At 44.6% G+C, this 24,101-nt stretch overlaps 1 protein-coding gene across 2 annotated transcripts in view; it reads left to right on the forward strand.

Moving 5' to 3' along the window:
- scube1 (signal peptide, CUB domain, EGF-like 1) overlaps window positions 1-24,101 on the forward strand; it is a 96,900-nt gene that overhangs the window by 41,604 nt on the left and 31,195 nt on the right. The window contains exons 5-8 of one of the 2 annotated variants that reach the window (XM_068586424.1): window positions 9,718-9,846; window positions 11,569-11,685; window positions 16,187-16,276; window positions 23,357-23,473. In XM_068586424.1, coding sequence (XP_068442525.1) covers window positions 9,718-9,846; window positions 11,569-11,685; window positions 16,187-16,276; window positions 23,357-23,473 — 453 coding nt within the window. The remainder of the gene's footprint in view (window positions 1-9,717; window positions 9,847-11,568; window positions 11,686-16,186; window positions 16,277-23,356; window positions 23,474-24,101) is intronic. The other variant, XM_068586425.1, reaches the window with a different exon arrangement.

Genomic DNA, 24,101 nt, shown 5'->3' on the forward strand with positions numbered 1-24,101 from the left:
CACAGGAAACACGGGGAGTGGACACACACACACACACACACACACACACACACGCTCAAAGTAGACGTCCTCCTGTCTCATCATTTCCCAGCCTTTTACAGGAAACTAACATCTGCCTCTAGCCGGAACAAGTCAGATACACACACAGGCTTTGTAGCCTGACTATTTCAGTTAACAAGGGCTGTGCGAATCAAACTGTTCCCCCCAAAGTATTTTCCTCTCTTTAACGTTAGCAGCTGGACTCTGTTAACATAACACACTAAACTCTGGTTCGCCGGCTCTCTTGCTTTCATGTAATCGCCTTCATTTTGACGTTGTGGCCGAGGACACGAGTTCTGACGCCGATGGAGCATTTAAAGACCGAGACCTGGGGTTTGCAGGTTGTAGCTCATTGGCTACGAATAAAACATACTTTACGTGACATCTGAAGCAACATATCTGTCTGTGTATATGTGGGTGTGTCCTTTGCACACTTCCAGAACCAGTCCTCCGATCTACTTTGCATCTTGGCGGGTGTACTGTTGGGGACCTTGGGGCGTGCAGGTTTAAAATGGTGCAATTTGAACATGTGACACATATGAATAAACTAGCCATATTGTACAGCAGCGGGTGGCTCGGCCGCGGCTCATTGACTGCGGTTCACTTTTGGATGGATATACTGACGTTAGAGTCAACAAGCGCTTCCAGACGACTTTGCAAGCAGCACTTTTGGGGGCCGAGTAATGTGTTCTGAACAGCCATGTGCTACTGGTTGCCCTTGTCGGTTGGGCTGGTTAGGTGTCGGCATGAAAGGGAGAATAATTAGGGTGCAGGTAAGAATAAGTTAAGCCAATGAAAGGCAGAGTAGGGTGTATCATTCCTTCATCATAGTAGGATTGGAAAAGAGGAGCCGAGCAATAGGCTCGTTCCAAACAGCACCGCATGGAATAGACTCCAAAAAGCACCATCAGTTTTGACATATTTCCTACCGTCCAGTGAGCCATTGGTGCTTGTTTATTCTGGTACATTGTAAAACCAACCTGCAGGGACTTGAAACTTGATTGAGATCGCTAATCCATCACGGTGATGTTAGTTTGTAGTGCTGACCTTGCAAAGCAAACGCTGCAAGAATGTAATCATTTCTCTGCAAAAGAGGTTTGACTTCCAAGTGTACCATTCCAATAAAATTACTCGGATCTAAGGCAAAGTTCTCCAGCCTTGTGCAAGCACACCAAATGGCAAACTAATTCCACACTTTTGTGCCTTTTTTGGCCACTATGATTTGCTTCAAAGCTTGGGTTTCTTCCTGAGGGCTTGGGGAATACATGGAATGCGGAGTTCTATGGATATTTTGGCTGGCTGTGTAGACTCACAGTATAAATTGCTATAGTAAAATTAGTGATGTAAATATTTGACTCAAATCACTGCTTTAGCCTTTAAGCAGAAATCAGCTAAAGTAAACTTTGCAGACGATTCAGCAGGTGGCTCAGTCAGACGTCCATATTTTTCTATGTTTTTGTGTCTCGTGACTGATGGGGACAACCAGTCCAGGATGTAAAATACTCTTTCCCAAAATGTTGCTACCTAATACCTTTCTTTAGCACTGACAGCACTGTGAAGATAGCTGTAGCTATGCGAGACTATCGCTCTATTATGTAAAAAATATGAAAGGTGATGTCAATTATTTCAGCTCCGTCTTTGAAACCACTCGATTTTTGGCCATCATTATTGTGTGCAAAGATAACTCTCGTTCCAGGTTCCACTGGTCATTCCTTGAGCTCCTTCAAGTTACTGTAAATAAAAGGAAAGAACTGCCAGTTTGGTAGCGGCTGTTAGTGTTCCTTTAAATTAAGACCACATTTCCTATACACCCTGTTGCTTCCGATCCCGAAAGGGGATTTTACTACGTGCCCCCTCTCTCTGTTATTGCTTTGGGAATGTTCATTTTCTTTTTTTGGATTTGCTGAAGCGGAAAGTAAACACGGTATTTTTGCTCTTTCACAACCGTGAGTTGTGTTTGCTCTGGAAGAACAGGACCCGCTGCCTGTTCAGTGCTTTCATTCCACTGGTTCCCCTCCCGAACGCACTACGCAAAACAGGGAAGCCGACAGAACTCCAGCTTGATGATACAAAATCAAATCCACATTGTGAAGTTAGAGTGACATGCAGAAAGAGTCAGTAAAAGGATGAGGGAGAGGGTGTGTGTGTGCGTGTGTGTGTGTGTGTGTGTGTTTGAGAGAGTGTGTTTGAAGAATAGATTGGGGAGGGTTATAAGAAAGGCATCGTCCTTATTTAAAAGAGTTCAATGCAGCCAAGAAAAGCTCTCATTGAAATTCATGGCTTAGCACCTATAGCGCAGTGGGTTGAGCCGAGAGAGAGAGAGAGAGAGAGAGAGAGAGAGAGAGAGAGAGAGAGCGAGAGACAGAGAGAGCGAGAGACAGAGAGAGAGAGAGAATCGGCGTCAGACAGATTTAAATTAAAATAGCACTTACAAGAGCAGAGATGTTAAGGGGGGAGCGAGGGGGTTGGGAGACGTTTTCTCTTCTTTTTCTTGTCTGGTGTGCTTTTAATTGACTTAATACTCATAAAGAATATTTTTCACACTTCATTTGGTTGAGTTTTCAATTCAGAACTGCTTTTTGTAGCTTAATTTTCTTGGTGTGGTTTAGTTCCCCAGGTTCAAACACTTGAGTGTTGATGAAAAACGAGGTCGTCCCATGTTGCTTTGCACATTTTCAAAGGTTGCCGGAAGTCAGATTGAAACATCAGCCTCTCAGAAATAACCAGGGAGAGAAACGTTCATAAGGGCGGACGGCAATATCTTGAATGACAGCAACAGGTTGATGGAAAGTACGCCGCACATCACAAAGCAGTGACGTACCAGTGTTGTTCTTTCCAGAGGAAGCAGTAACATCAGGATAAGTAGTTCCTGTTTGGTTGAGCGCCTGAGGCTTATTTAAATACTTCTTTTAAAAGAGGGCCTTTTAAGTGGCGTTCTTTATGTGTGGCTTACAATTGGTACATGTGTGCGTCATTAGCTGGTGCACATAGATAAGGCACATATCGTACACGTCGCATGCGCACACACAGATGCTCTTTCTATTGGCAGCTGTATTGTCATTTCAGTCCTCTTGTTTTCTTCTTTTCTGTCGCTGCTGTTTTTATCCGACTCCAAAGACCGTTTGTCAGCGGACGGACAGACTTGCACCACGTCTCTGGGGAGGTTGCATACAAGCTGTAGGAACACAGCAGCGTCGACTCAATTAACCTTTCCCTACGCCACGCCCCCTGTTGCTACTTTGTCAAGCCGTCAAAGCTAACAGGGAGCCCACACGGTCACTGACTGCACTGCCTGAAGAAGCATTAGCTTTGTTTGAGAAACAAAAAGCGATTTTGTTGGCCAGACAGAACCTGTGTTTCTCTCACCTGAGTCCCGAGAGACTCCCAGGAGATGTTGTGAGGCGCTGGAGGAGCGTAACTATGTCCTCCTGTATGTGACGCTCTATTCATTTCAGATCTTGCAGTGTGCGCATGTTTGAGGTTAGAGAGACGGACTTGTGTAAATTACAGTTGTGGTTCAGAATAAAACACTTCTAAATAAGTCTAAATTGGTGTGGCTAAAATGTTGGTGTGATGTGTTGAATTGGCTTGATCCCGTACAATGTGTCCACATGACACAGTGTTTTTATCACAGCGGGTGTGTAAATGAAATGTGTCAGCATGGCACTAAAGTACTGCAGCATTCAAATGTAAATGAACGTAAAGGTTTCGGAACATTATCTCACCCGCGAAGTGTAACCAGTCTAAGTGTTGGTTAATGTTTACAGAAATCACGTACATATAGAAAAACATACAAAGTAAGAGTAACAACTTCCCAGAGAGCATAACGCCTGTTATATTCATTGTGTGTATTTGGTCTCCTCATAGTTGAATTATTCCAATTTCCAATCTTGCGTCATGTTCAAAGGTTAACATCACACTTGGTTCACAGTTGACTGAAAGTGTGAAATGTCTCTCTGTCTCCCCGGTGAGGAGATCAGGCTGTGAGACTGGCGTTCAGCATCACCTCATTCCTCTTCAGCCTCAGAGGGAAGTGGGAGGAGAGCGACTGAGAGGCTCTAAATTATCCTACTCTGTCTCCATCTCTCTCTACCTTCCTCTTCCACATTCCTCTCCTCTTTCTTCACTTTCTCGCTCTGTCTATGTGTCTTTCATTCCTCTCTTTTTTTTCTGTCTCCGAATTATACTCTGCCAGCCAGACTTTTGGGGCTTTGGGGTGTAACACTGCAAGAGTCAGGTTGTAATAACACGGCTGTGATATGCTTGGACCTCATCTGGATAGAGAGAGATGTGTGGAGAGGTGGAGGAAGGAAGGCAGGGAACGTGAAAGAGAGAGAGAGACAGACAGGACGATAATAAAAGAGACAGAGGAGAAACTGTGCGAGAGACGGACTGTGTCCTCGGGGCGCTCGCTGGGCCGTGAAGACATGTCTCTGTGTTTTATCTGGACCTGCTGGGGCTCCCGGTGAGGAGCCTCAGTAGCTGTAAACCGGCTGACCTCCCCAATCCAAACAGAGCTCCACACCGAGCTGGAAGGAAGGAACATCAACCTTCTCTCTCTCTTTGCCTTGCCGACTGAAGATTTGCCGTGAGAAGTGACATAAACATCACTTTATTGCAGAGGAGCGTGCACATGTTTGCACTCCAGAGAGACAACGACTCAAATCACAAATACTTTACCAGTTCCAAAAAACATAATATCACTTTTGGCAGTCAAACATTTCAGTTCCTTTCAGAAAATCAATTTACACAGATATTATATGAGCCTATATGTCTTTCACATCACGCCACAAAATATTTAATATCAGATGTTGGACCAAAAACAAAATCATTAATAATAAAAAAACAAAAAGTAAACATATCTAAAACTGACACAGTGTTCCCTGCAAATAAATGAGTCGTTGCAAAGTAATTATTGATCCGTCGCTGCGTCTACATGATGCATGATATCACTCTCGACTGTTTTGAGTTTGAAACTTGAGCTAAGTTTGAAACTGAAGAAGCTCACTGTTCTTAGTGTCTCCGGCGGGGCTTTGCTCATGTCTCAAAGTTTTAAAAAAAACTTTCGGAACGGCAAAAGAATTAATTTAACTAAATATGTATATCCATTTGGGAAGGTCATATGTTTGATACAACGCTCCATACGAGTTGAATACATCTTCATATAAAAGGATTAAATCGTCCCAATCTTGACCGTAAACCAGGAGGGACAATAGAGGGACAATGAACTCTACTGAGTGGCCTTTTCTAAAAGCAACTTTCTGATTGTGTAACACCTGCATGGTTGTTGCTCTGTCTCTAGATCTGAATTCATTTATTATTCATTGACCACTAGGAGTAGGCCGTAATGTAAAGTGGACAGAATGTGTTCTATGCAAAATGCTCGACTGTCTTGATGTTTGGAAGTAAGAACAGAAAAACTTTTAAAAATGGAGCATTGGTTGAATAAGGACTGTGTGTACACAACACTGGGGAAATGGCTCTAAATCCTTTTTATTTATTTAGGATTTTTTGCGATTTTTCAGAACAGGATCGTCATTTTCTTGACATAAAGTCCCTCACGCGTAAGTTGTGATCGAGTCTTGCGCGAACAAATCACATGTTGCACAAAGTTTTTTGTGCAGTGCGTCACTTGTCAGTCACTAATATCTGCCTGTGCAGCAGCAGGTCAACGCCGACGTTGAGCTAAACACGGCTCGACATCAGATCCGGCTGAATATGTATCCAGGGACCCGTGTGGGTTTTTCAGGTCTGAGGAGTAAACGTGTCGGTGAGCTGCCGGCTCCCCCCCACCCTCTCGCGCCCCGTCACATCGGATCCGTGGAGAGGCCACAGTTCGTGTTTGTTGCTTTAGGCTCGATTGTGCCGAGTCTCGGGCCCGCGTCAACCTTCTCCCGCCGCCTCGGTTTATTTGACTTCTCCCAGGTTTAAATTGATTGTAGATACTCGGCTTTTATGAGTTTAGTTTTCAAACAAGGCCAACGCACACTTTTGCAAACTGTTGAAAGTTTTTTTGACCCGATAGTGTTGCAGCTCTGCTTGTCTTCTGGGTTGTACAGGGTCCAACTTTGACAGCGCATCAATTCCTGCCTGCATTCTAATAGCATCTGAAATATATTGTTTGAATTATATAATGTTGAACAAAGGGGCAGATTCGGTTTGATCTTTTGTTAATCATGTAAATGCCCATTTTCCTTTGGCTACATTGATTTGAGACTTTGATGGAATGGTCCCGTTGGGAGTGGACAGCTAGAATGGCAGCGTTTAAGAAAGGACTTTTTGTTTGTGAAGGGGACTCTCTCGAAGGAATGGCACCCTAATGAGGTACTTGAAGCGCTCTCGGGCCCCATGAAGGGATTTTATTCACTATGGTGACCAGGGAAGGGCTGTTTCTGAGGTTTGGTGAGTGCCACCACACCAATGGAAATCCTGAAGAGTAAAGATCCAAAAATAATGAGAATCACATTAATCTCTTGCAACGGCCAAATTGGGCCAGTGTAGGTCAAAGAAAAAAGACATTACAGAGCTGAGGAGGTGTGAAATATTCAGAGAATTACAGGGATTACAGCCGTAAATTTACCAGAAAATACTTATTATTATAAGTTTATTCTTTAAGATTAAAATTGGTATTTTTAACCGAAAAAACCCTGGTATGTTGTTTTTCGTCTTTTAAAAATCCAGGTTTTTATGATAATATGGTGATTCTGGGCTCCTCATTGCAAAACCTCATTAGAAAATACAGTTTGCTCAGGTGATCACTGCTGGGATATCACATGCTGTGATAAGGCTGATCCAACCTCGATACATGAAGCAATGTGAGGACCCAGAAAAACATTCGTTTTCTCAAACATTTTTTACTTTAATCTTTCTCTTAGTCGTAAAAATTATTCAATTTTTTTTTTTAAATTTGTTTTTATTTCGATAGACATACAGCAGCAAAAATGCATTTTAACTGAAACATCCATTGTTTTCTATCCTTTTTTTTTTACACATACAAACATACAACATACCCCTCCCACCCCCCACTCCTCCCCCACTGGTACACCCACCTAGAGTACAGGAAAATATATATAATATATACATAGGAATAAATAAAGAAATAAAAAACAAAGAGGTCATCTCATTTCGCCGAGCTGGGCGTCTACACACACACGCACCTAAACGCACATATCTCCATTCAAGTTTTTTTCTCATAAATTACAACTCATATCACCCCCCAACCACGTTGACCCCAAACACGGCGTCGTTCTGCTATGAACATTGGTTCCTTTTTAAAAGTCGATAAAACATTTAGGTACTCATTTCATTCTTTAAATATAAAAATACTTGCTGCTGACTGCAGCATAGGAGACAGAGAGGAACAGAGGGAACTCTGGAGCACATGCACATAAAATCACACAGTGATGTAGCAACCTCGTATATGACAGAGCTAAAGTGGCTCAGTGCCTCTAAATGTACTGCTTGTGAAGGTAGCTTGTGCAGAAACTGCCGCTCACTCGTAGTGGGTCATACGTGGTGATTGAGAGGGATTCTTTTGTGTCTCTACATTGAATTTGAGAAAATCCCCGCAAATCCCTGACATTCCTAACCCCCAGCTACCAACAAACGGCAGCTCTTGTCCCGTAGCTTTTGCAGTGACTTCATCCATCAGCGCTAGCGCTACAAGTCACCACTGATGAAAACTCGCAGTGTCAATGAAGTATCAATGAAAATCAAAAAAGCTCCAGCTAGCTCAACATGAATAATGGAGTCTTAGGCTAATACAATCAATTTTGTATTTGCCAAAAAACAGAAGGTGACGGACAAAGAAACACAATGACGGTGTCTTGGTAACAGGAACCTTTGAAGGAAGTTCATTCTGTTGTGGTGAAGGTCTATTTTGTTTGTCCCTGAGGAGGCGGATTCCTTCCGTCAATGTGTCTTGCCAAAGGCTCATCATTTAAAGAGGTGCGTTGATGTTGCCTGGTCATATGATTTGATTGATTGGCATGAACGAGGAGTGTTCCCACAAGGTTCACATCATCTCATTCACACATTCTCATTCCCAACTCATCAAATAGGCCTTGGTCAGTGGGCCTACTCTTCAAACTATGACCCTCATGGGTACTATTGTCAGGGATGGAGTGACAGTACATGCATAGTTTCTTTTCAAAATCAAGCAACAGTTTCTGCACATTATGAACATACAGTGGTAAGTACATACAATGCACACACTTTGTTAAAGCAACCATCTTTTGAAGTGAAGACATATGATTGCACTGTGACTGTTAGACATCCACATGGTGAAATGTCCCAGTTCTTCCCAGAGCTCAGTGATATCTTTGGCTGGCTTCTCCTTCCCCGCTCGCCTCTCTGGAGAGCACTGGCCCTCCGTCCTCCGCCTCCTTGTGTCCTCCCCCGGCTGATGAAGATTTAAATGCTGGCCTATTTCAGACATTATTACCACAGTGTGCTCCACAAATCACCGGGATAGGAGACCACATCAGACGGCTTGGGTGGAAGAATGGAGGATCAGACAAGTAGGCGGAGGGCCGGCAGCCGTGTCGGTGCTGACAAGAAGCGGTAGATCGGTGACAGCTGAAAAATCTTGGCTGAGCAACGTCATAAATTAATTTGTAAGGCTTAATTGGTCCTGATCAAGAGGAGGACATTTGTCTGGATTTTAGCGTGGGAGAAAGTGGTATGACAGAAAGCATGAAACCGTTTTTTTAAATTAATAAATGAAAACGGTGGTTTGATGACTGTTGGCTGTTCAGTTGGTGCTCGTTATCACAAAGCTCAGGTCCTCAGTGCCAATCTCAGTGACTCATGTGGTTGTTCTTTGCTGTGATTATGGGTACAACTGTACAATGATGTAGTACGTCAAGGAAAGCACCCCGGTTTCACATATTACAAATTTGACTTGTTTGTGCACGGCCCAGGAGAGGAGGCCTCTTCAGCAGGTGAATAAAACTGCTCAGTGAGACAGTATTATTTGCTGTTATTATTTGCTGTCGTACTCCGAGACATCCAAGCAGCGTTTCACCTCGAGCTGCTCTATGCAGCTGTAGAAATCTGCTTTTTTTTATCCATTTCCATTTGGATTCTCATCTGCAGCAACATATACTATAGTGCTCTCTAAATATTTGGTTTTAAAAGAGGTTTGTGAAAGGTGAATTGCAAACTTTAAAGTGAGACACTGCAGTGGCACAGCGCATTCAAGAATGATAGTGATTTATGTCAAAATGTTCAGAACGCATGGGATTTTTTCCTAATTTGTCCGTATGTGGCGAGTGAAAAATAGATCTTTACTTTGGTGACTATGGAGCAAAATAATTGGTCATGACCTGTGTCTTTGTGCACTTCTCCCATTGCAGTTAAGAGACCCGGCAACTGTCGCTAGTCTGCTAAAGGGTCGGGGCAGTTGTGAAACCTGCATGACACAAACACTCTCAGTGGGTCATCACTGTTCTGAACTGTTTCTGATGTTATTTTTTTAATAGTTTTTCCATATTCCCCTACTGCTAACTTCCAACTGTTACTTAATATTATTGATTATTTATAAGTGAAGCTCTTTTTCTACTTTTCATAACCTCATTGTGCCAGTTGAAATGATGACGTGTCAGCTGAGATCACCTCTGTACAATCAGACACTAGTTCCTCAGCTCTCTGCTCCTGTGTCCCTGTGACCCTCCACAGACGGGATGAACTGCATGAACAAGGACCACGGCTGTGCCCACATCTGCAGGGAGGCACCAGGCAAAGGCGGGGTGTCGTGCGAGTGCCGTCCCGGCTTTGAGCTGGCCAAAAACCAGAAAGGCTGTATATGTACGTATCCCACCTGACCTCAGTGTCGCCCTACATTGAGACACACAGACACACACGCAAACAAACACACACACGTGTGCGATGAGTCTATGATGTGTCTGCGATGTGTCTGCTGCAATGTGTCTGTTGCGATGTGTCTGCAATGACTCTATAATGCACCTGCGATGAGTCTATGTTCCGTCTGCAATGTGACCGCATTGCATCTGCGATGCGTCGGCGATGCGTTTGCCATGCGTCTGCCATGCGTCTGCCATGCATCGGTGATGCGTCGGTGATGCGTCGGTGATGCGTCTGCCATGCGTCTGCCATGCGTCTGCCATGCGTCTTCGAGCCTCTTGGTTCACGTCTTTGACCCAACGTTAATCTGCCTCTGATCCAGGGTTTTTGTTAAGCAGCTCAATCATTTTCAGTGAGTGGAAAATAATGGTTAAAGTCATGTAGCATGAACGAGCTATAAAATGAGCAGCTCACAGATGTTGGATGTCTTTAAATCCCACATGTAGTCAAAGGCACTTTTGCGTAACGCTCTCCGTCATTTGTTAATCTTTCGTCAATTGCCTTGTCACTTTATTTTACGATTCACATGGCAGTGAGGTATTAACACTTTGCTTCATAGACTTGAATTTATTGAGGTTTTGTACTGGTGCGATGAGGGATCTTCACTGTTCCTGTAATCAACATCTGTAATAGCAATGATGGAGAAGTTCCAGGAGGCCTTCAGCGGTAAAATATGAGGGTGGACATTTAATACCAAAATCAGTAAAGCGTTTCAGGCCAAGCTGAAGGTGCTGAAGGATTCAGTGGAGTCTCAAACTCCCCCCTTGCGGCTCCATCCCTGTTTCTCACTCTTCACGCCGAGAGCCTGCAGCCATGGAATTTAGGGCTGCTGTTTTGGTGGTGAGTGGGGAGGGGAGGGGGGATTCGCTTTTAGTTACACATTGTTTGGCAACACATCTTGTTCTCCTCTAAGACGGTGAGTGTCAGGATTGTGAAAGCATCTGAAAGTCTCTAATGCATCACCCGCTGTGGTAACATTTCATTTGTGGCGAGGGACCCAGTGGTGTGCCGGCCTGTTGAGCATGGCGGCACAGAGCGGTAGTAAAGAAGTGATGAAAGAAATGCTAGTTATGTCTACACGCATGCACGCACGCACACGCACACGCACACACACACACACACACACACACACACACACACACACACACACACACACACACACACACACACACACACACACATAAGCACACACTCCCTCCTTCTCCTCTCTCTGTCCATATTCACCACTGCATTTTCTGATTCCCACATCCTCTCTTTTCTTCCCTTTCCTCGGCATCCTGTCTCAAATCATCTCAAATCATGTCAAACGTTTTTTCCTTCCTAAAGGAAGTGAAAACCTCCTTGTTACAATCTCCTCTTCCTCACGTTTTCCCTCTCCAGCCATCACTTCATCGCTCCTCTTCACTCTTCATTCTCTTCTGAACTATCGTGTTTCTCACATTCTTTCTAATTGCTTTTCTTTTCTCAAGAAGTTATGAAGAACCCTAATAAGACTTAACCATGCAGTGAAAGATCAGAAAAGGCTTTTATTTTTGAAACAGAGATGTTGTTCTGCAGGACACGGACCAACAATGTATTTTGTCGCATTGGAGAATTTGTTAGTGTGGTGGCCGATTTTTCTTTTTACCCAGAAAAGACCCATAAACGTGTGTGTGTTGTCTCCAGTGACGTGTAACTACGGAAACGGCGGCTGCCAGCACACATGTGACGACACAGACACAGGTCCGGTGTGTGGCTGCCACCAGAAGTACGCACTGCACTCAGACAGCAAGACCTGCATCGGTGAGTGACAGCCAAGACGGCTTCCAAGTTCTCACACACACACACACACACACACACACACACACACACACACACACACACACACACACACACCTTGAAGCCCTCACAGCTGTATGACTGTAACATGTGTTGTATGATAGAAGGCCCTTAACACTGTCACGCAACATTCATCTGAGAAGAGAACAAGGCTGCTACACGTAGTCCTCTCGGGATGGTTTTGGACATGCAGCGTGGCCTCACGTGGCGTGAGTATTTTTGACTAACAGACAAAATTATACATCCATCCATCCATTAGCTTCCGCTAATCCGGGGCCGAGTTGTAGGGGGCAGCAACGCTCTCCAACTCCTCTTGGGCAACCCCGAGGTGCTCCCAGCCCAGACGAGATATGTAATCTCCCCAGCGTGTTCTCGGTCTACCTCGGGGCCTCTTATCTGTTAGACGTGCCTGGAAAACCTCAAAAAGGAGACGTCTAGGAGGCATCCCGATCAGAGGCACGAACCCGCTGAGCTGGCCCCTCCTCACCTTGTCTGTAAGGCTGAGCCACCCTAAAAAGGAAGCTCATTTAGGCCGCTTTTATCTATTCTTTCGTTCACTATGATCACAGGTGAGCGACGGAACATATACGCAGGTAACTGGTAAATTGAGAGCTTTCTCTTCACCTCAACGCTCCCTTTTACCCTCGGGTTACTATGGAGAAAGAAAAAGTCTACGTAGGCAGAAGGTCTGGGTGGATGGATGGGTCAAGAAAACACAGGACTTTCACCTAGAAGGCTAATGTTTGTATCCCGAGTGGAACCAAAACTCAACAATGACTTATTTTAGTTGTGTAATGAACTTATGTACTGTAGTTGCATCATCTAGTTGGGTTACGTAGGCTACATAACGTGATTTACTTACTTATTGTAAGTAACGTCATCTTTTCCTACACTTAGTACGTGTATTAGTCGCTTAAATAAACAAGTGGTAATGTGACATTACCCTAAGTCAAGTACAGTCTGGACTCCCTGCAGATTTGACCATTTTCTTTCACACTCTGCTATAAACACAAAACGTGTGAATACTCAAAGAAAATGGTTCATTCTCAGCAAAAATTCAGCAAAGCAGGTTCAGAGCTTGGAATCATAATTTGTATTGACTGCTCTGGTGCCAAAATCTCTTACCTGGTTACAGGTCACCAAGTCTCTGTCCGAGTAGTGAGCTGCTTGGGAGTCCATTAGATTTCTGTTTACAAGTTTGGCTCATTTGTTATTGGGAAGCTGAAATCTTAAACAACCAAATATAAAAAATAAATAGTACTTATTTTTGTATTTTCGACGAGGTTTAGACCAAAGAGAGTGATTTAATACTTGGTGTCATGTAACACGGCGAGGTTATAACCACCTGCACACCCAGAAGACGCATACAGTTTGTCTCAGTCCTGACTCTCAACTGAGAAACGTCTCAGTACAAGGACACAGCTGCTGATAACACACACACGGACACACAATTATCTGATGTCATTTTGATGTGCTGTCCTTCCTGCTGTGTCCGAACACTGGAAACACCTCTCTCTCTCTCTCTCTCTCTCTCTCTCTCTCTCTCTCTCTCTCTTTCCCTCTCTCTCTCTCTCTCTCTCTCTCTCTCTCTCTCTCTCTCTCTCTCTCTCTCTCTCTCTCTCTCTCTCTCTCTCTCGCCCTCATCACTCAAGCAGATTGGGTTTTGACTGTCAATAACCCCCTTTTGTTTCCAGCTGCCTTGAAGAAATGAAACACCGTCAAGGAAAGGCAGTGAAGAGGAAGCAGAACGAGAGGGAACCCTCCACTCTCTCCTTTCCCAATGTCTTGTGTCTTTTCTCTCTCTCTCTCTCTCTCTCTCTCTCTCTCTCTCTCTCTCTCTCTCTCTCTCTCTCTCTCTCTCTCTCTCTCTCTCTCTCTATACTGTGACAAGAGAAAGGATCTCAGTATCTCTGGTCTGCGTGTCCCAACTGCTCTATGGACCTACCTTGAACCCCCCTTTCCCACCTCCCTCCCTGTTATCCTTTCTGTGTAGCGCTGTGCCTCCGCTCCTCCTTTCTCCTTCCTCCTCCTCCTGCTGCTTTCTGGTGATAGTACCTGATTGCCTGTCTTGTCTGAGCATCCGTGTTAAAACCAAATCGGGTGGATTTAAAGGATCAATCCTCAGCGCACAAGAGGACAGAGTGACTCTGGGTGGGTTGGGGGGAGCCACATGTGGTCAAAAACGGACATCTCAATTGCAGCCTGATCTTAGTCAAAGCTCCCAAACAAAGCAAAACCTAACCTCCTCCACCTCCTCTCTCTCTACTTCCTCATCCTCCACCTCCTCACAAGTCCCGAACAAAAAGAAAAAGCGAGCGACTCGTCGAAAACCTCGAAACGACAAATTGTCCTTCATGCCTCATCCCCATCCCATCAGCCCGCTTTCTGCGCCGTACACCTTAACAGAGAGGCAGGAACTTGCATCCTTCCTTCTACTGCATGTGTCCACTCACGTGTGCCACATTGTCCAACTGTCTGCCACTCATCAGCATCTGTCTGTCTGTCTGTCTGTCTGTCTGTCTGTCTGTCTGTCTGTCTGTTAGTCTGTCCGTCTGCTTGTCCAGCTGCATGGGAAGGCCTGCGGTGCATTTGTATGGTTTCCCTTTTTCATTTTACCTTTGAATTGCAGTACATTTTGTATTGTCGTTGTTGTTTTTCGTGACCTTAGTCCTCCTGCATTGTTTTTTTCCCCCATTCTCCTCTTAACTGTAGTAGTATAAAGTGAATTTATTTCTTCCCCCCCTTCGTCGTCCTGTGTAGGTCTGACTCTCCAACCCCCCTCCCTCCTCTCCTTCTCTCTGTGGGCATCTGAACTACGGCTTAGCCCCGTAAACTCCCCTCTTCTCAACCTGTTTTACACTTCTACCCCTCACACACACACACACTCACTTTATCTCCATTTTTTTCACACACTCAAGTAGGCAGATGCTCAAAAGCATGCAGACTGGTATGCACAAGCTCTCGATTCAACACACACACACACACACACACACACACACATGCACACACACACATTCACACAGCCACATTTCACCAGTTAGCTGAGCACCAGAAAGCCTCCATTCATTCCCAGAGTGCACTTCAGAGAGTCCTCCACTTTGTCCATCAAGCGCCTGAGAGGAGAGAGAGAAAACCATAGCGGGCCAGGCCCAGGGAACGGGACATTAATTACCCTGTGACCCCCCCTCCCCCACCACCCATAGGACCGTGTGTATACATCAAAGCCCAGTCCTATAGCGGCAAGTGGCGTCCATTCACAGAGAGATGCTCATTCAGGCCCTAATGACTCAGGCCCCAATGAAAAGCCCTGTCCCTCCCCGCCATCGCCAAAATCCGCCATCCCTACGCCGCACCACATGCATGCCTTCTCAACAGCGTTCCTTCCTCCTTTGCCAAGGCCACACTCTCCCCTCCCCTCACTCTCCACCCAAACACCACCACCACCTCCGCTGCCCAGCTTTGGGAACGTGGTTTTTCCAGCGTTGACTGTCAAAGCCAGTTGTGATGTGTTCCATAGACAAACAGGCAACCAGCGCTGCCCAGACTACCTCCTCCTGCTTTTTTGTGTTTTTGTTTCTCTGCATGCCCTTTCTTCACTCCCCCGTCAAACCCCATGTCTCAGTGTGTGCACCCCTCTTTCCCTCACATACCTCTCCCATAGTGGGCGATGATGGCACTGATCCTGCCTTTCCTTATCCTTGTCTCCCTTGCTCTCTCTCTCTCTTCCTCTCACCATCTGAGGTTCATCATTCCCTCTCGATCATCTCGTCATCGCTCGGCCCTCCCTCTGCCGTTTGACCTCTCGTCCTCCTCTCCGGCACCACCCTTTCTCCTCTTTTCTGTCGTGACTGTCCCTCCCACCCCTTTCCCTTTGCTTCCGTCTCTGTTCCCACATTCAAGGCAGCTTGTCTCGGAAATGTTGGACATGTCTCCACCACTCACTCTCTTTCCCATCTTCCTCCTCCATCCTAACGCAAGGGAATCATTGCTGACAAAGTGTGGCCGTTTGATATTGAAGACAGACACTACATCGGCGACAACAGCAACGTCAACATCAACATCAGAGTTAAAATCCCCCTTAACGTTCATCCCATCCCCATTCCATCCCCCAAACCTAACCACCCTTGTTTTTGTGGACTTTCTTCATGTGTCAGCTCTGAACTTCCTCCTCCCCTCCGTCCCCACCTACCTGCCTACCTACCGCTTCATTTTGTAAGCTACACACTGATACTGATCATTTCATTTATTTTGTTTTCTTTTGTTCTTCTGTTTGCTCTGGGGGATTTATTATTTGTTTGGGGATTAACACGCTAACAGGGATTTTGGCGCTTCTTCATCGCTTCTTTGCTTCTTGGCTTTGGTTTTTTTGTTTTGCTCAAACGCCAAGAGGGGCTGAAGGTCTGGTCATTTGGGCTTCTCATTAACCTGCTGCTCACTGTTTGTCCCCTTGTCACTTGTGTTTTAGAGAAAGATGAGGCTGCAATTGAGAGCTCTGAGTTCAATTCCACGTCAGTAGCTGATGTGGACAAGCGGGTGAAACGGCGGCTACTTATGGGTAACTCTTTTCTTCCTCTTTCTATGTGTTGCCATGGCGCTTGTGCTTGTATCCCCGACTCTACTCCTCTCCGTCCTTCCTCGTCCTCCTCTCTTTGCCTTTATTTTATGAATCTTTTTTTTTTTAAACCTTTGATGCCCACTGTGTTTCCCACAGTCACTTTTGTTCCAACTGTATCTAAAGTGATGAAAATGGAAAAAAGGAGATCATTATTCCTTTAAACCGGCCCTCCCTAACTCTACCTTACAAATCTCTAGATGGCTCGAAGGTTTTCTCAATGACTAACATTTACTTTTCCAGTTGCACCTTTCTCCAAATGTTTTGTGCTCCATTCCCCTTACTATTGATTTCCATGTTGCAAAAATCAGATACCTTTGCACCAAAGCAAAACCCCTGAAATTGTTGCAGCCCCAACTTGCCCCATCAGTTATTCTTTGTTAGGCTTTGTGTGTCGACTGGACAACCCAGATAGACAACATGGATCTTTACTTACAAAACGTTGATCGAATGAGACTTTTATCATCCAATCTTTTCAAATTACATCAATGTCTGTTTTTTTGGCGGGATGATTGAAGGTGAAGAATAGCCAAATCGTCAAAAGCCCCGGGCATCCTTGGACCACACTTTAGGAAACACCAGTCAAGCCTGATCCAATCGGTTTTAGGGTCGGTCTTTGGGTGTTCTGTTCCTGCTATGAATGCTGAGGGGTGGCTCAAGGTTTGCCCAAGATTTTCAAAATATATTGATATTGTAAAGATGTTTTTCACAACTACAGTTAGAGTGTGCTGGCTCTGTTAATAAGATAAAATAGACCTTTTGGTCCCATCTCGTCAAATGCCGATGCTTGGTCAGTGGCCCTACACTTCAAACTGTGACGCTCGAGTTACCTTCAGCATCAGTTTTTGCCACTAATGACTCACGTAACTCGTGAATACTGTAAGACTACAGAGTGCCTAACGACTTAGGACACGAATGCTGGGCTTCTGGCCGAAGGTTCTGTGTTTGTCTGATGCATCCTACTCCCTTCCAACTCTCCTCCTACCCTACCTGTGTTGACCACCTCAATCTTTATACAAAGGAGCAGTTGCCGATTTTATATTTGCGTGAGTTGAAAGCGTAATGCATCGGTATCAGACGCCATGGGGGACTTACCAACGAGTTGGAAGTGAGAGCAGGTTGTGACGTTATGGTGGGAAAGCTCTCAAGTGACACCTGTTTATAAATTATGAATGCACTGGAGAAGAACACTCTATTACAAGCTGTTACAATACAACCGTGGCTAAAAAAAAAAGTTTTAATCTAAACTCAGCGATCTCGTGATCCCAGAAGCTCACTGAAGCTCCGTGTGTGTCTGCGCCAGGCCCCTCTAAAGACACCGAACAGGTTTTTTGGTGGGAACCCTGTGGCTAAAGAAGAGTTCTACTTCAAAAAGCATTGATCAGGCTATGATAGGTTCTGAGGGACTGCACCCTGACATTTCTTGCTTTTAGATCTTCAACCCAACTTTCTATCAATTAATCAATGTTTTTCCCACAACCTGATCAATCAGACAAAATTGAATGGGTCTTTCGATGAAACTTGTGCTTTTTCTCAAGCCCTACTTTCATACTCTGATGTTTTAAATTGAACCTTCATTTTATTTTCTCAGGCAGTACATTGGAAAGCCCTCCCGATGCCTCGGTACTCCAAACCGATGTGCTACAGTCTGTAGTGTACTTTCCAATTTTATGTACACATTTCACTTCAGCAGGTTCTGGCCAGTGTGGAGGAAGAGTAATGAATTGGACTTTAACAGATCTACCTGTTTGTCCTTCTCTCTCCTCCCTCTACCACATTTTAACAGAGTATTAGATTTCTCCTCACTCCTCACTAGACCCTGCTTCACCTCCGGTTGTACCAGCATTTCGCCTGTATCCTGCCTTCTCTGACACGCCGCAGACGAGGACAGGATAGAGAGAGCAGTGGAGAGACATTTGGGGGTGGGGGAGTGTGGATGACTTGATGAAAAGCAACCCGGAGACATTTCATGGTGCAGAAATTGAAGTAAAATCAGGAGCCAGGTGCTGGACACATGTGAGCAAAGTGTCTAAAGAGAGACTCAGTGGTGCTACAGTTTCTGTGGCCCTGGATCTAAATAAACCTCTGGACTGTGTGCGTGCACAGTGGGTGTGTCCATACAAAGTGATTACAGGCCAGAGCTATGCTGACTGACAGCTGATTTAGTTGCCCATCACGGGGCAAAAGGGGGGATCTTGTTGAGCACTGACAGGTGATCGTGCCCCTCTCACCTTTTCCCCAACACTGCAGTAGTTGCTGTTCCTTGGCACGTGGCTTTAGTAAACACATGGTTTTCTCTCATGCTCTCCAGCTTTAATCAATAGAACGTGTGTCCTCCTCTCACGGAAAAGAGCGGTCAGCGTTTCCAAGTGTGACAGACATGTGTATACTTGCCGTCTTCCCTTCATTCCTCTGCCCCTCGCTGACACATTGTAATCCCCACAGATGGAGTCGCCAACCTTGTTCAGTTTGCAGGAGGAGAGTTGTGCTCAGTTGCTTTCATGTTTCGTACCTACCCGAACCTGGAAACCTCCTTTTTTCATATCGATTTCATCGAGAGTCACAACACCCAATGACTGGTCTTCATCATCTAAATATGTAAAATTACATTTTTTATAAAAGTAAATAAACATAAATCTACATGATGTTCGGGTTCATTGCTCATCAGAATTAGTTAACCTTGTGGTTAACAGACATGTTAACCACAAACTTACCAACCCACCTGTGTGAACCTGCTGACAAACCTTTCTCTGCAGAAATATGTACGGCTGCTGGAAATAAAACTTTATGATCTGTTTCAAAGTTTATCAAACATGTTTATTTAAAATGAAGTTTGGGAATTAACTCATGTCAATTGCACAAAACAGGCTTTTGGCATTTTTAGATGAAGTTAAAAATGCCCTTTTAACTGTTTTAGACATCCCAGGTTAATTTACTTGTGCAATTTAAAAAAAAAAAAAAAAAAATCTCTTTGTATTTTTTTAATACAAATAGAATCATCTTCCTGTAAAGCAATATTTGACGTGTGCCCATTTAAAGGCCGAGTGTGTAAGATGATTATCATTGAATGACAAGGTTGCAATTTGCAACCAAATGAAAAGCTCTTTAGCTCCGCCCCCTGCCTTTCCAAGCATACGGAGGGATGAGACGTACCTTTAGGATTTTAGTACTCTACTCTGTTATTCTACATGACTAAATAATTACTTTGAAACAAATGCATTTATGATTAGAATCTACATGTTGTTTATAGAGCAGCAATAGTTATATTTACAGCAAAATAAAGTCACTCTATAAAGTTAATATCTCGCTAAAAACAAATGTAAAATGTTATTAAAATAATAACATTTCTGCTTTAAGTTTAAAGAAAGAAAAAAAGGCTTTTGGCCGAGCGTTCATGTGAACATAGCAGCGATGACTAATTCGGGTTCACTTTCATTTACAGCTTCACAGATGTATTAATCAAGTTTTGGGCTTTTTATTCTTACATATTTGATTGCACGTACAATAAAAAGCGGAGTTGCCTTTAACTCGAGTTTCCTTCTCTTCAGCTGGTTCACTTGACGAGAGGCGTCTCTGCTCGCGAGTCATGGGTGTGTGTGTTTTGTGTTTATATGTGTGTGTTTTGTGTCTATATGTGTGTATGTTTGTTTGTCTGTGTGTGTGTTTGTTTTTGTCTATGTGTGTGTGTTTATTTGTGTCTATGTGTGTGTGTGTTTGTTTGTGTCTATGTATGAGTGTGTGTGTGTGTTTGTTTGTGTCTACGTATGAGTGTGTGTGTGTGTTTGTTTGTGTCTATGTATGAGTGTGTGTGTTTGTTTGTGTCTATGTGCGTGTGTTTGTTTGTATGTGTGTGTTTTTGTCTGTGTGTGTCTCTATGTTTGTTTGTGTGTGTTTGTTGGTTTGTGTCTGTGTGTGTGTGTGTGTGTGTGTGTGTGTGTGTGTGTCTGTGTGTGTTTGTGTCTCTATGTGTGTGTGTCTGTGTGTGTGTGTTTGTTTGTGTGTAGTTCTTCCCTGACACAGAGAGCAGAGCACCTGGTTGCTGCGGTGTGATAATAACTTCCATCAAAACATTAAAAAGCACCAGTAACGTCCGGGCTTATTAATATCACGATCTTTACTTCTGTAACCCCGGGACGGTCTCATACCAGGTTCTGTTTCAGAACACATCACGACCTTCAGATAACGTAAAACGAGCCAGCCTCTTCTCTGGGCTGCTGTATAAACATGCCGGTGCAAGACAGCTGAGGAAAACACTATGATTCTTAGTTTTAGGTGATTATAGACAGATTGAAACATGAATATTGTAGTTAGGCAGTTAGCTTAGCATAAAGACTGGAAACAGCTAGCCCGAGTCTCTCAATACTGTAGTTACAAAATCAGCTTGCCAACATTAGATTTGCTTTTTAATTGTCTACAAACTACAACATGTCAAAGTGGAAGATTTCCATTGGTGGAATACCACAATAAAAGGTCCACTTGTTCCAGATCAGATCTGTTTGACTCCCTGGTGAAGGCTTCATGCCGAAACGTGTCGGCGTTTGCTGGCTATGCCATTAAAATTTAGGCAAAATATGTTGTTTAGTTGTATCGTGATCTTTCATTCTATTCTGCTTGTTTTATTTGTATAAAAGTGTAGAAATGACAACTTGTAGCTTTGCAGAATATGGTTTGGCCCGGTACTGTGACTGTATTGGGTCTTGGTGGGAAGTGAGGCTGCTTAGTGCGGCAGCGCTTTGTGGGCAGAGCAGGTCGTCTTTTATTCCCGAGGTTGACGGTTTGGACCTAAGCGCCTCCTCTTCGCATGTCAAAGTATCCATCAGTGAGACACTAAACACAAAGTTTCACAACAGCCCTTTGCAGCTAAATACAGAGGTCAGATTTCATGTACACATGTCACATTGTTGTAAGGTTGCTAGTCAACCAACGAAGTCTCAGAAATAGTGTTCATTTGTGAACTTTAGAGATGCTGTTATCTTGTACAATCTTGAACTATCCCTTTAATCTTTGACACAATTGACTGCAGACATTTCTGCTGACTTAAGTTGATCCTCTCCTTGAAAACAAATAAAGGTTCACAAATAAACACCAAAGAATGATTGACAGTATACTAAGCAGCTATGTGATCAGAGTCCGTCATTGGTGATTCTCAATGATAGTTCTCTGCAGAAATATGTACGGCTTCAAGCATACACACACACACACGCACACACACAATCCAGGCGAGGATGGAAATATGCAGGGTTAGATGGAAGGTGTAAAGTCTTGGAAAGGGGGCTGAGGGGTTATGAGGGTCCAGCACATCAATCAGACCCGGCGGTGTGTCTGTGTTCCCGTGCTTGGTCTGGCCCCGGGCTGGGTTGGGGCGTGGCTTGAAGAGAGAGAGATGGAGGGGCGGGGTGGGGGGTTCTGAACAGGACTTTGTCTCAGCTAATGATAGGGCCAACTCTACTCAGTATAAATCACTCTGACCCATAAACACCACCTCCGCACATCAAGTCCACTCATATGCACATGGAGCTTTACACACACAAAGTATCATTGACTGTATACACCTGTGCAGGCAGGCAGACCTTCACCTCACATTAACGTAACAATACGCATTCTCACACAGTGGAGGTGGGCAGGGTCTCCCGCCTCGTTCTAAAACACTTATCCGTTCAAGTCAGAGTTTGGAAATAACTTCGCCTCCTCCGGAGAGAACTGGACATGAAAAGGATTGCAAATGTTAAACACAGAGCTTTGACGGATAAGCTCAGCGAGGAACAAATGCCGTCCAGAAAGCAGAGATTAAGGGAAGAAACCGTGAGATTGATGTTGTTTGGAACCGCGCAAAGAAACACAAACAAATCCACAAACACCTTCCTGTTTCTCCACAGAATGCCACCGCCATATTGGCTCCGATGCAGTTTGTGACTGCATTTTGAAAGGCCATTATGCTAATGCCTTGACCTCTGGACGTGGATGTGTTTGCCAGCCTGAAAGGACTTTTCCTATTTCCCTCTTCACTTTTCTTGCGCACACAATCTCCTGGCGTTTTAATTAAATGGGGAAAAGCTGCCAAGAAGGAGGGGGACATCCGCAATTTACTTGTTGCTGTTGTCCAGGAAAAGCTTTTGAATTCCAAGTGTCAACCTTGTAGAAAATGTCAAACTTAATTTTTATGTTGGTATTTAAATTGAACCATGTGGGTTCCTCTAGAGAAACTGAAGTCAGACCAACCAAAAGACAAACAGCTACCAAGTGAAACGTCCTTATTAGGTGGAGTCTTATTGAATCTCTTTCAACAAACACAAGTCAACGTCATATTTCAGCCTCCTCAGCACTTCTCGGGCCCCATCGGGAAAGTGTGTGCTGAGCTTTGCTAAAGCAACAGCGGCTGGGCAGGTGAGCTAGAGTTACCATGAGCTGGTGTTTGTTTTGGGATCAGCTCGGGTGATATTCACAAGTCCCAGCAAACCTTATATCTCTGCCACGCACAAGAACATTTTTTCTGGAGTAAAATATATACGCCGGTTCTGCCGAGTGTGTTCTAAACTTACAGCACTCAGCCTTGTACTAACTTAAAATTTGGTCTGTCTACTTACATTAACCCTTCCTTTTTATTTGGATACAGGACCAGCCTTTGAGCCAAAGACTTCTGCACCCACCCTTTTCAGCAGTGTCATGTGTTTTTGTGTTCTTGTAGTGACGCACAGCTGCCAATGATAAACACATCTTGATTCTGACTTTCTATGTTTATGAACACTGTATTCGTCTCTATGTAAAAAAAAAAAGCCTCTACTCCTGAAAACTGGAGTGTTGTGATGTAATGTCCTCATCTGTGTGTTGACAAAGCTCCATGGGAAAACATACATTACATCCTATTGTTTTGCTGTTTATGTATTTTTCAACCGCATGAAGCTTTGTCTCACCCCACATCACCCTCCCGTTTCTTTTTCATGCTGCTTCCTAAAAGCGGGGGTCACATGTTAACACCCCCTTTTCCTCTCTTCCTCTCTCCATCTCTGTCCCGCCCTCCTGCAGAGACCTGCGCCGTGAACAACGGCGGCTGCGACAGGACGTGTAAAGACACGGCCACAGGGGTGCGCTGCAGCTGCCCTGTGGGATTTACGCTGCAGCCTGATGGCAAAACCTGCAAAGGTCAGTAGACACGAACGCGTGGGCGCACAAACGCATGGGCGTACTAACGTCCGGGCGCACAAACGCCTGGGCGCACAAACGCCCGGGGGCACGAACGCGTGGGGCGCACGAACGCGTGGGCAAAGAATCCCCACGGCAGTCTCACAGCAATTCGTCAAATAATTACAAAATGTAATCCTTTGCTGAGCAAAACAAAGAGCTAAAGCAAAGCTAAGGTTATGTTTGGGCAACAGAATCGTTGGTTTAGGAAAAACGCCACAAACACTTATGGACATTCGCGATTGAAACTCTGAAACTGACCTGCCATTGTACTGGGCTGGCTTTTGGCAAGACCCGCCCTGCATGCCACTCAAGCACTCGGATTAGCCTGGCGTCCATGCTCTAGCATTACCAGTACCCTGATTCGTTCAGGTCCTATACCCTGACTAATGAGCTATCCTGATCCTCACCTCAACCAACCGTCTCAACCATCAATGCAGAGCAGGCTTTTGCCAAGAAATGCAGTGGGATTGGTATGCAGAGGAGGCCAGGTCCACCTGCTATAACTGATATCTGAATGATCCAGAGCCAGACCGGAGCCCCTGACATCCGCCTCACCTCAACCGCACTGAGCTCCGGTCGCTGCCGC

The sequence above is a fragment of the Clinocottus analis genome, unplaced genomic scaffold, assembly GCF_023055335.1.
Source record: "Clinocottus analis isolate CAN_PGR_092001 unplaced genomic scaffold, fCliAna1.0.p SCAF_20, whole genome shotgun sequence".
NCBI lineage: Eukaryota > Metazoa > Chordata > Actinopteri > Perciformes > Cottidae > Clinocottus > Clinocottus analis.